Genomic DNA, 12,848 nt, shown 5'->3' on the forward strand with positions numbered 1-12,848 from the left:
TTTTTGTTATTGAGCTGCATGAGCTGCTTGTATATTTTGGAGATTAATCCTTTGTTAGTTGATTTGTTTGCAAATATTTTTTCCTATTCTGAGGGTTGTCTTTTCGTCTTGTTTATGTTTTCCTTTGCTGTGCAAAAGCTTTTAAGTTTCATTAGGTCCCATTTGTTTATTTTTGTTTTTATTTCCATTTCTCTAGGAGGTGGGTCAAAAAGGATCTTGCTGTGATTTATGTCATAGAGTGTTCTGCCTATGTTTTCCTCTAAGAGTTTGATAGTGTCTGGCCTTACATTTAGGTCTTTAACCCATTTTGAGTTTATTTTTGTGTCATATTTAACTCTTGATATTTAATCATATGGTGCATCTCTTGGTATACTTAACAAGACTTGATTGAATCTGGATATGGTGAATAAAGAATTGTGGAGGGTTCTGATGATGTTCAGTTGTTTCAGAGCAAGTTCACCTTTGCCATGCTTGTCAGCTAGAGTATAAGTCGGGCTAAGCTGAGTTAAGGCTGAGTTGCAGTTTTGTTTAATTTCTCTCTGTGTCTGGTTCTGCCCCAGTCATAGAGGTTAACCCTCTAGGTTTTTAATTGAGAACCTGATATGTTCACTTGGGCTGCTCCCTCAGCAAGTCCTGGACTCACACAGTATAGTCCTGTGATCCCTAGAGGGGAGAAGGGAGGGAGGACAGTGTTCTTTTAGAGTGTCCATGACATGAAAACTATTTCGTAATAACATTAAGATGTTGTTCTCTTACAAGTATACAGTGGAGTTTTCCAGAGGCTTACATGACTTGCAAAGAGTTTGAATGTAGAAACAGAAAAGAGAATGCAGCTATCTTCTGTTAAACCAGACATTAAAGAGGTTTGCCAAAATATAAAGTAATGCTACTCTTTTTGCTGTTTTTTTTCAGTTTTCATGAAAATGTTATTTTATTGTAAGCAATTTATTATCTAAAAAATTAGTTAAATGCTTTAAACATTTCTCAATTTTAGTTTCTCATTTGGTAAAGCAAGAGCTACAACCCACATAAGCAAATGTTCCTTGAGATGCTCAAAAATAAAGAGGTCCTGAGACCAGAGTTTCAGAATTGCTGTTCTAATCCTTTTTCCCATTAGGGAACACTGCAGAAAAGTCTACTCTGCTTTCAGAGGCTCTGCTTATCTCTTTAGCTTCTGTATTTGGTACATGCCTTGAGAGTAAAGTTGGCTGCATGTTTGGGCCAGTTTTATGCTTCTCACTTCTCATTTCTCATCAGTATTTTGTTACAGTGCATCTTTAGTTTTGTGTCGCGAGTCCTGTGAATCTGCCAAATCTCAGTTGGTTTGTCTGTTCCCTGGCAGCAGCGCTCTCTGCAGGCAGAATCTGAATTTTCAACTTATTGTCTTGCATTCAGGAAAAATGAATTGAGGCCGTAGAAAGCTTACATTTCTGTAGTTCTCTTCCACTCCAGAATCATGGTCCCTCTATTCCTGGATGCTTCAGCAGATTTAAGCAGATTTTTTTTTTCTCCCATTTTTATCCTGTTCTAGTTGCTCTTGGTAGGGGTGTGTTGGACACCAGCTTTTCTGTCATATTTGGAACCGTAAAAATAAAATTAATTTATTTGGTGCTTAGAATTTCCATCTCTGCTTACATTGCTAATCTGTTCTTGCATACTGTCTAGTTTATCCATTAGAACCTGTAGCATATCAATCATAGTTGTACATTCCTGATCTGGTAATTCCAACATCCTAGTCATATGTGACTGTGGTTCTGACGCTTGCTGTATCTCTTCAAACTGTTTTTTGCATTTTAGTATGTCTTGTAATTTTTACTTGATAGCTGGACATGATGTACTAGGTAAAAGGAACTGCTGTAAATAGACCTTTAGTAATGTGATAGTAAGGTGTGGGGGAGGAGAAGCATTCTGTAGGCCTGTGATTAGGTCTCGGTCTTTCAGTTAGCTTGAGCCTCTGGACTGTGAACTGCACCAGTGCTTCTCAGTACTTCCTTCTCCTCAGGTGGGACAGGCTGGCCTACAGTGGGCTGGAGTTGGGTATTTCTGTTTCCTCATGTAGGTTAGGCTCTAATAAAACCGCAGCAGGTTGGTCTCTGGTTAATTAGTTTCTCCTGAGTGCAGTCCTTGTTAAGAACAGAGTGCTCTAGAGTATTTGCAGATGGTTCCCTTTCCTCACCTCCTCCCGGAAGCATGAGGGGATTTTTTTCTCTAAAGAATTCACTCTGAGAACCATATTGAGCTGTTGTTGGTAAAATTCACAAATGTGTGGGATTCCCCATATGACTAGGTCTCCCTGGAGTTTTTAACTCTTCAGAGTTGTCCACTCTGAGCCTCTTGTCAATTACAGTTCAGAATTCCTCCCCTGGCAATGGTTGCTGCAGAGGTTTCTGCTTATGGGTTTTTGCTCTAATAACTTTTGATTCTCTGTATTCATCTATCTGTCTCCCAGCTTTGGGGTTGCAGTTTGCCCTCTGGCTTCACTTCTCTTTCTGATCTAAGAAGAGTTTGTTGACTTTTCAGTTTGTTCAGCTTTTTACTTGTAGTTAGGATGGTTTGCTACTTCTGAGCTTCTTCCAGGTATACTTTTTCTTTTTAAAGATTTATTATTTATTTATTTATTTTATTTTTGGCTGCGTTGGGTGTCTTAGTTGCGGCACGCAGGATCTTTCATTGTGGTGCACAGGCTCTTCACTGCAGTGCGCAAGCTTCTCTCTAGTTGTGGTGTGCAGGCTCCAGAGCGCATGGGCTCTGTAGTTTGTGGCATGCAGGCTCTCTAGTTGAGGCGTTCAAGCTCAGTAGTTGTGGCATGTGGGCTTAGTTTTCCCGTGGCATTGTGGGATCTTAGTTCCCTGACCAGGGATCGAACCTGCATCCCCTGCATTATAAGGTGGATTCTTTACCACTGGACCACCAGGGAAGTCCCTCAGGTATACTTTTTAAAAGTAAGCTATCTCTGGGCAGTAGACAGTATATTTTTGGTCCTGTTTCTTTAGAACATAGAGTATCCGTAGGGATATTGCACCTTTTATGCTGGAATATTTTGCTAATTGAAATTAAAAATTAAATATAATTGAACTATAACACTATTTTAACATCTTGAAAAGTGCTATACTAGTGTATGAACCAGAAAGTCAATCAAATTTTTTCTGTAAAAAGATACTTTATATTTGATTTTAAGTGTAAAAACATCCAAAGCTCAGGAATTGATATTACTTCATTTTTATGTTGTTTAAGTAGTCTTTCAAGTTAGTTTAATGTATGTTAAAATACTGTCTTTTGTAATTAACTTGACTCTTTTTCATCCTGTTTGTATAACCAGAAAAAGAGAATTTTTCTTTTTTTGATTCCAAGGTGAAGTCTCATATTAAATTTATCTGAAGGAAGGGTAATATTCTTTCTATACCTGCAAGAGGAACCTACTGTTTAGTTTCTTACATGTGTATATAAATATATAGTGCTTTAGAGTCTACAAGTCTTGTTCAGTACTTTATATTGTTTAATGTTTAGAACCTTTCTAGTGGATCATTAGTTGCTGAGATTTTCACCTAGGCCTTCAGACTGGAAATTTAGGGCTCCTGTTTTCCTTTCTTCTTTATTATGTTTACATTATTATTTAATTTGCAGAGAATCTAGGTAACTCAATAATCTCTGTTCAGTGGGTTAATTAACCTTAGGATACAGTTGAACCTTGAACAAATGGATTTGAACTGCATGAGTCCACTTATATGTGGATTTTATTCAATAAATACTACTACAGTACTACATGGTCCATAGTTGGTTGAATCTGTGGATGTGGAACCTTGGATACAGAGGGCTGACTGTAAAGTTCTATACGGATTTTCGACTGGGGTGGGGGTGGGGTCCGTACGCCTAACCGGTTGTTCAAAGGTCAGCTATATTTACTGGCAATGTTTATTTCTTGAATGGTTCTTTAACCACAGTAGTTCAGAGCTTACTATTCATTACAGAGTTCTGTACCAGCTGGGTGTTGAGAGTGAAGAGAAGGAAAATGGTCTGTTAATTTTTATGCGGCTTATTTTATAGTAGTTTTTCTAGTGTGATGAAAGGACCTTGGTATTCTCCTTTCAGAGAGCTTAAGGTTCTTCCTTTTCTAACTGTATATCTGTGTAAAGCTGATTTTCTTAATTTTCAACCATAATAATATAGACTAGATTGAGGGTTGAAGCTGATATGACAATCCATAGAGAATGTAGCAGTGCTGGGGATTTAAAAACTCTGAAACTGACACCTCCTTCTGTGTGCACTTGAAAGAATGTATATTCTGCTTTGGTTGGATGAAATGTTCTGTTAATATCAGTGTGGTCAAAATGGTTGATAGTGTTGTTCAGGTCTTCTGTATTCATACTGATTTTTTGTCTGCTTGTTTTGTCAGTTCCTGAGAATTGACAAAATGTTGAAATTTCCAACTTTAATTATGGATTTTTGTCTTCTTTTAGTTTTATCTTCATGTAGATGGACACTCAAGTAGATATATATTTATGATATGTTTTCTTTGTGCTTTGAATTCTTTATCATTATGTAGTTTCCCTCATTATCCCTGGTATAATAATCCTTTTTTGTCATCTATTTTATCTGATATTATGACAACTATTCCAGCTTTCTTTTAATTTATGTTTGCATATTATATCTTTTTCTGTTCTTTTACCTTTAACCTACTAATGTTTTTATATTTATAGTGACTTTTTTTGGTAGGCAATCTTTATTTGGGTCTTGCTTTTGCATCCAAGTTGGCAGTCTATCTATATTAATTGTGTGTTTATGCCATTTACATTTATTGATCTGATTAGATTAGAATCTGTCTTTTTACAAACTGTTTTCTATTAGTTCCAACTGTTGTTTCTTTTTTATTCCTTTTTGTCTTCTTCTAGATCAATTGAGTGTTTGTAAATAATTTTATGTTCTCCTGTGTCTTCATTATTTCTACCTCTTACCAAAATCTTTTTTAGTGATGCCTGAGTTTTTATAGTATACATTTTTAATTAGTCTTGGTCTATGTCCAAATTATAATAGTCTATTCATGTGTACTGTAAGGACCTCCCAAAAGATTACTCCCATTTTCTTCCCCAATTCTTTGTGCTATTTTTGTTAGGTATTTTATTTTTACATACACTAGAAATACACAATGCATTGTAATTACTTTTGCTTCAGACAGTTGTCTCATAAAAATTAAAAATAGAGAGAAATGAATTTTATAATGGACTTCATTAAAGCCATTTCAGCACTTTTCATTTTCTTGTTTAGACCTATGTTTCTGTTTCATATCATAATTGTTTTGCTAGAAGAATTTTGTTAAATATTTCTTTTAGTACAAGTCTGCAGGTAACCAGTCCTTTAGTTTTTCATTTTTGAAAGATATTTTTACTGGATATAAAATTCTGAGTTCAGTTTTTAATTTTTTTCTTTCCGTATTTTAAACACATCACTTTGATGTATTCTGGCTTGCAGAGCTTTCTTTTTTTTTTTTCTTTTTTTTTTTTTTGCGTTACGCGGGCCTCTCACCGCTGCGGCCCCTCCCCGCTGCGGCGCACAGGCTCCGGACGCGCAGGCCCAGCGGCCATGGCCCACGGGCCCAGCCAGTCCGCGGCATGTGGGATCCTCCTGGACCGGGGCACGAACCCGTGTCCCCCGCATCGGCAGGCGGACTCCCAACCACTGCACCACCAGGGAAACCCTTGCAGAGCTTTTGATGAGATGTCTGTTATAATTCTTGTTCTGTTTTTAAAGTATTTTTTCTCTTTCTGCCTTCAAGATTTTTTCCTTATGTCTGATTTTGGGCATTTTGATTATGATGTGCATGTTTGTGTGTTCATTTGTGTGTGTTTTGGTGTGTATCTTTAGTGTTCTCTAATGTTCTTGGATTTGTCATTTGGAGTATTTAGTTAATTTTGGAAAATTCTCAGTATTATATGTTCAGATAATTCTTCTGCCACTTTTTCTTTTTTTTTTTCTGGAATTCCTGTTATATGTATGTCAGACTGCTTGATATTGTCCTTCAGCTCTTAGATGCTCTGTTCTTGTTTTGTCCACTCTTTTTTTATCCTTGCATTTCAGTTTGTATAGTTTCTATCTTCAGGTTCACCCTCAGCTGTATTGAGTGTATTGATGAGCTTGTCCAAGGTATTCTTCATGTCTATTACCATGGTTTTAATTTCTACCATAGTCATTTGGTTATTTTCTATAGCTTACTTATATGCTGAGAGTCCTCTTCATTCATGGTATCTACCTTTTTGACTGGAGTCTTGAACATATTAATCATAGTTATTTTAAATTTCTTATTTAAAATAAGAGTGCTAGATACCTCAAAATTCAAGCTGTATTATTGTTCAGTATTCTTTGTTGACAGAAGTGTCTTAGAGGCATATTTGTAGGAAAAAAATATATGTTCTTAAGTTTTCTCTTTGATAAGAGCCTTGTGTAATATGATGAAAACAGTTTAATTGTGACCTAGAGTCTAACCAATGTTAACTTCTATTTTGCTTTAATTAGTTTTGCTGTTCAAAGGTAATTTGAAAATGGTTGGCTATTGGCTGAGTTTAGCTGTTTAATGCTTTCTAAATTGAATGGCAAATCAACTGTGAGATTTTAGTTGTCACTCAAGAAAATCTTTGACTAATCAAGTAAAAGTTTTAGTAGATTTTACTCCTTATTTTCTTATTAGCTGCAAAATACTATTCTGTCTATTGTATCCTCCCTGACTTTTTCTAAAAGGAAGTATTTTAAAGAACCTAAATTATTACAAATGAAAAAATTTATAATCTTCTCATATAAGAAAGACTGAGCATTTGGGATTAATTTAATGTAGATAGTGGTATTCTGTTGATTGATGATTAGCTTTCTTGGACAAGATGGAATTAAAATAACATCCTAGAGATAGTTTTATCACATGGTTAAAAACATCAGGATACACAGACAGGTCTCAGCATTTCTGTTACTAGCTCTGTTTTTGGATCATTTAACCTGTCTAAATCTGTTTATTCATCAGTAAAATGGAGTCAATATTAGTGTCTACCTCATGGGGGTAATGTAAGCATTAAATGGGTAATGCATGTGTTTGCCATGGTTCCTGGCACATAATGTTGAACAAATGTTAGCTGATATTGCAAAATAGGGAGTCACTTAAGTATAGAAGATCCAAAGCTTGAACCCAGGTTGTGGACTAGGTTTAAAATTGTCCAAGTTTAAAATTTCATTACATACAAACTTTTTATTATGCCCCCTGCTTTTAGCAGAACACAGATGGAAAGAAGACAAAGTCTAGGGTCCCTTCCATCCCAGTTCTATGCATTTTAGTTTAGGCTAGTGAGTGTTCTTAATAGATTTTATATCACAGACTCCACTGTGAATCGAAAATTTGTGACTCCTCTTCTTAAAAAGATACAAACATACAAAATATTTTGCACTATTTGGGTGGGTTTGTGGTGCTGCCTTTTAAAGCCTACTTATGGAACCCTGTTCTTGGAGAAAGAATTGATTTTGGCACAAAAGCATTAGGGGGAGAATGAGGCTGGTTTAGATAGCCTTGCATCTCAAAGTGACTAAGACAAGGAAAGCAGCTGTATTTCTTAGGTTCCTTTTTATTCTATTGCCTTTACATCATCTGCATCATCAGGAATTTCATTATTACTTGATTCTGGTAGTAATGAAGTTACCAACCATGTCCCAGAAATTTTCAAGATTTTATCAGAAGCCAAATGTCACTTCTGTAAGCAGAATATTACTTCTGTGAGCAAAATTGTTTGCAGTGCAGTACTGTACTGGTGTAAGAGAGGTACCAACAAGTAACATTTATTGATTGTTTCCTATGTGCCTGTACATCCCCCGCTAAGCACTTTACATGTATTATTTCATCCATATAGAGGTAGATTCCACTGTTGTTCCTATTTTGCATATAGAAAATCTCAGATTTAGGCCTAAATTTTCTTTGAAGTTATACAACTTTAACTGGAAGAGTCTGGATTCAAACTCAAATCTTTCTCTAAAGCTACATGCTCTTAACTACTATGCTGAGTTACCAAAGGTAAAACGTTTAGTACTTTAGTTAAGTTGTACCCATTTATTGTGGTTAAATGTAAAATTTCTGTTCTCCCTATTAAAATAACGAAATACTTTGTCTTCCCTGATTCCTCAAACTGTAGTTGTGATTAATCTCTGTTATTGATATGTAATGTGAAATAAAAGATTTATGTGATGTTAATACAGTTTTTCTGAGATGTTTAATAATAATTTAGGGAAGGAAATTTTTATGAAAGGTGTACTATAACTTGTCAGTATGTTACTTGAAGACAATTAAACCAAAAACAACTGGCTTATTTGAGATTAAGTTTTCCAATAGGCTTTGATCTGGAAGAGCCAGGATGGCAAGCAATAGGAAGCTTTTATTATTTAGTTATTTATTCTGATGAAGAAATTGGTTACATAGTTGGATCTATTATGAATAAATATTCAAAATACCACAAGTACTTCACTGTAAACTGAGGCGGATTACAATTTAAAACTACTTAGCTTAAATCAGTTGATAGTGTTTTTCTAACTGTAGTTCTACTCTTTCTTCTTTGGATTAAAATGACTGTGTACAAGCTGGGTTGTTTAAACAGTTGGCTTCGTAACCTCTTTGTATATACAAGACCCATCGCCTTTGCTTTGGGATGCCAGTAGACATTGTCTACATCCACAGTGATGTTTTTTCTTCTGGACCTTTTCTGATTCTGGCTCTGGTACAGCCCTCCACTTGAGGGGTGGGGAGTGGTTATCTGGCCCTGTAAGAGCTTCACAGCCTTACCTGGCTCTTAAAGCAACTCAAATGAACTTGAAATTCTTGTGATGATTGTATTGTTTAAGTTTACACTTTACAGAGTTTTCTACTATTTAGTATATGGGAAATTATTTATACTTAATGTGCTTTCTAGCACTATGACTACCTCAGTTTTTTGCATATGTCTTTAATAAATTTTAGGCTTTTGGCAGGGAATTGCAACCCGGTATTGTAAAATCGTTTTCACAGGGGAGTCAGATTCACTTTTTTATATTGTTTTGATGTGAAGAACTATATTTTCAGTGACTGCTTGTATAGTTAAAAACAAAGTAACCTTTTAAAAATTTGAATTTGATTTTACATTTATAATAATTTGGACAGATTAGATAGAGGAAGATTTGTGCACTCTTGTAAGAGTCCAGATAGTTGAGTAAGTGCTGGCACATGGAGATTAAATCTCAGAGAAAGTTGAAGTATTTTTAAAATAATCATTTATATTAGCATGGTAAATGTACACAAAATGAATTTTACTGTCTCCTTGTCCAGAAACAGGAAAGTTGGTTGATAAAATGAGGCAAACAAAGTCTATCAAGAAAGATATTTTGCCTCCTTCAATAGTAAAAGTAGAAAAAATGAGTTTTAAGGACTCCGAGGTTTCCATTTCATCAACTTAGTATACTAGCTGTGCTTTTATAGGTACTAACTGTACCTATAAAAGAGGAAAGCAAACCAATTTTTACATTCCTCCATTTGTATTTGAGAGCAATGTTTTAGAAGTAGTTCCTTTTTAGTAGGACAGTTTAAGTTTTAAAACATATTCTGTACCTTGTAATAGATTTCTTTGAGGCTTTTATTAGGCAGTTTCAGCTTCTAGACTATATCTGTGGGCTTGGAACTAAGTAGAAAGATCCCTCGTAGGTAACTGAAATAGCTGTTGTGAAGCCTTTAGAATTAGTCTATTTATGAAGCCCTTATTCAGAGAATGTATTCCATATATAATTTTAACCATTCTGATATTCTGGTTTCTTGGTACATAGATAATAAAGCAAGATAATAATTAACAAGAAAAAAGAAAATATCTATGGGCCATGCTCACATAAACAAATGATAAATAAATGAAGTGGAAGGGACAAATCTTCTCTAATGAAGACTTCCAGAAATGTGTTTTGGGGTTGGAATAGTCACTGGGATGAACAGGAATGGAGTAAACTTAGGACATTTGAAAATCTTGCCAAACAAATCAAATTCAACAGTATGTTTTTGTTGTTTTGTTTTTGTTTTTGTTTTTTTGTGGTACGCGGGCCTCTCACTGTTGTGGCCTCTCCCGTTGTGGAGCATAGGCTCTGAACGTGCAGGCTCAGCAGCCATGGCTCACGGGCTCAGCCGCTCCGCGGCATGTGGGATCTTCCCGGACTGGGGCACGAACCCATGTCCCCTGCATCGGCAGGCGGACTCTCAACCACTGCGCCACCAGGGAAGCCCAACAGTATGTTTAAAGATACTGTGTCATGACCAAGTGGGTGCAGCTTATTCTTGGAATTCAAGGTTGGTTTAATATTAGAAAATTAGTTACTGTAATTCACCATATTACAAACTAAAATAGAAAAACCATATGATCATCTTAATTGATGCAGAAAAAGCATTTGACAAAATCTAACAACAATCACTTTCATGATAAAAACACTCAATAAACTGGGAATAAAAGGTAACTTTCTCAACTTGATAAAGGGCATCTGAAAAACTGTAACAGCTAACATCATACTTAATGGTGAAAGACTGAAAGGGGTTTCTGCTTAAGATCAAGAACAAGATAAGGATGTTCATTCTCACCACTTATATTCAAAATTGAAATGGAAGTTCTAGCCAGTATAAACAGGCTGGAAAACCAAGTAAGAGGCATCAAATTAGAAAGGAAAAAGTAAAACTGTCTTTATTCACAGATTACATAATCATCTATGCAGAAAATATAAATGGATATACCTTGTTAATGGATTGGAAGACTCAACATTATGATGATGTGAATTCTCTCAAAATGGATCTGTAGATGTGATGCAATCCCAATAAACATCCCTGCATGTTGTTTTATAGAAATGAACAAAGTGATTCTAAAATGTATCTAGAAATGTAATAGTCTAGAATAGCCAAAACAACTTCGAAAAAGGACAACAAAGTTGGAAGATTAACACTACAAATTTGAAGACTTATTAGAAAACCCAGGTAACCATATTGACATAAACATTGACATATATAGAATGATGAGACAGAATAGAGTGTCCAGAAATAAACGCACCCATATATAGATTACTGATTTTTTAGAAAGGTACAAAAGTAATGCAGTATAGAAAGGACAGTCTTTTTAAGAAATTATGCTGGAATAATTGCGTATCTGTATGCAAAAAGGAACTTTAATCCATACCTCATACTATATTTAAAAAATTAACTAAAAAAGGGACATAGACTTAAATAAATGTAAAACCAAAAAAATATAAAACTTCTGGAGAAAGACAAGAAAAAAAACTGTGTCCTTGTCTTTGGCACAGATTCTTAGATACAGCAATAAAATCAAGATCCATAAAAGAATTGATAAGTTTTGTCTTTTTATGAACTCCAATTTTTGTTCTTTAAAAGACTCTCTTGGGATTTCCCTGGTGGCACAGTGGTTAAGAATCTGCCTGCCAATGAAGGGGACATGGGCTTGAGCCCTGGTCTGGGAAGATCCCACATGCTGCGGAGCAGCTAAGCCCCACGCACCACAACTACTGAGCCTGCGCTCTAGAGCCCGTGTGCCACAACTACTGAAGCCCGAATGCCACAACTACTGAAGCCCATGTGCCTAGAGCCCACGCTCCGCAACGAGAGAAGCTACTGCAGTGAGAAGCCCACACACTGCAACGAAGAGTAGCCCCCACTCGCCGCAACTAGAGAAAGCCCGCATGCAGCAACGAAGACCCAACACAGCCAAAAATAAAATTAATTTTTTAAAAAAAGTTAAACTTATATCTATGTGTTCTAGCCATTCCACTTCTAGGTAGTTACTCAGGAGAAAAAGAAATGTATGTTCATATGTAGACATATGCATGAATGTCCATGGCAGCTTTATTTATAGAAGTAAAAAACTAGAAACAATCTAACTGATCATCAACAGGTGAATGAATAAACAAACTGTGGTGTACTATACAATGGAATACTACTCAGCAATGAAAAAGAATGGACTTTTGTTACATGCAGCAACATGAGTGAATCTGAAAATGTACTGAATGAAAGAAGGCAGACAAGAAAAAAGTGTATACTATATGATCCCATTTAAGTAAAACTCTGAAATATGAAACTATAGTGACTGAAAGCAGTGGGTGGGGAGGGAGGGATTAACCAGGAACACAAGGAAAAATTTGGAATATGTTCACTATTTTGATTAGAGAAGGTTCATAGTTATATACTTATGTCAAACCTTACTGAATTGTATATTTTAAATACTTGCAGTTTATTGTATGTTAATTATAATTCAGTGAAGCTATTTGATAAAAAATAAAAGGAAAACAAAATAATTTTTCTTTTGCCAAGATGTTTTGTGGTGCAGTTGGAAATTGAAAGGACAAAGTGAGGCTGGAATAATAATAACATTGTCTAGTATTTGGATTAACGGTTCACATACATTATTATGTTATTTTAATTTCAAGTCTCAGGTAGTTGCCACTGGTATTTTTAAAAATATTTTTTAATGTTTGAATGTCAGTCTACAAGTGAATGTAAAGGCATTGAGAACAATGACATTTTCCCCTTTCTTTTTCTCCCTACTCTTTTTCTTTTTAAAAACAGGAGTGACAGTTCATTCAGATTCTTTGTATTCTTTTTCGTCTATATTTGTCAGTTTGCTGTACATGTACTCCAGGCTGCAGGATTTCATAATTGGGGTAACTGGTAAGTCATTTACTTTAATTACTCTAGTTATAATCTGTTCATCTAGTATCTTAATATAATTTTTGGATTCCTAAAAATATTTGACACAGAAAAACCAGATTAGCAAAATTATACAAATAATAAAAAATGCAATTTAAAAGTTTCCTAAGGAATAACC

At 35.3% G+C, this 12,848-nt stretch overlaps 1 protein-coding gene across 5 annotated transcripts in view; it reads left to right on the top strand.

The window, feature by feature from the left end:
• Positions 1-12,848, top strand: part of SCAMP1 (secretory carrier membrane protein 1) — a 113,043-nt gene that overhangs the window by 67,689 nt on the left and 32,506 nt on the right. For all 5 annotated transcript variants that reach the window (XM_028493001.2, XM_007129835.3, XM_055086628.1 and 2 more), the window contains one exon: positions 12,590-12,691. In XM_028493001.2, coding sequence (XP_028348802.1) covers positions 12,590-12,691 — 102 coding nt within the window. The remainder of the gene's footprint in view (positions 1-12,589; positions 12,692-12,848) is intronic.

The sequence above is a fragment of the Physeter macrocephalus genome, chromosome 8, assembly GCF_002837175.3.
Source record: "Physeter macrocephalus isolate SW-GA chromosome 8, ASM283717v5, whole genome shotgun sequence".
Classification (NCBI taxonomy): Eukaryota; Metazoa; Chordata; class Mammalia; order Artiodactyla; family Physeteridae; genus Physeter; species Physeter macrocephalus.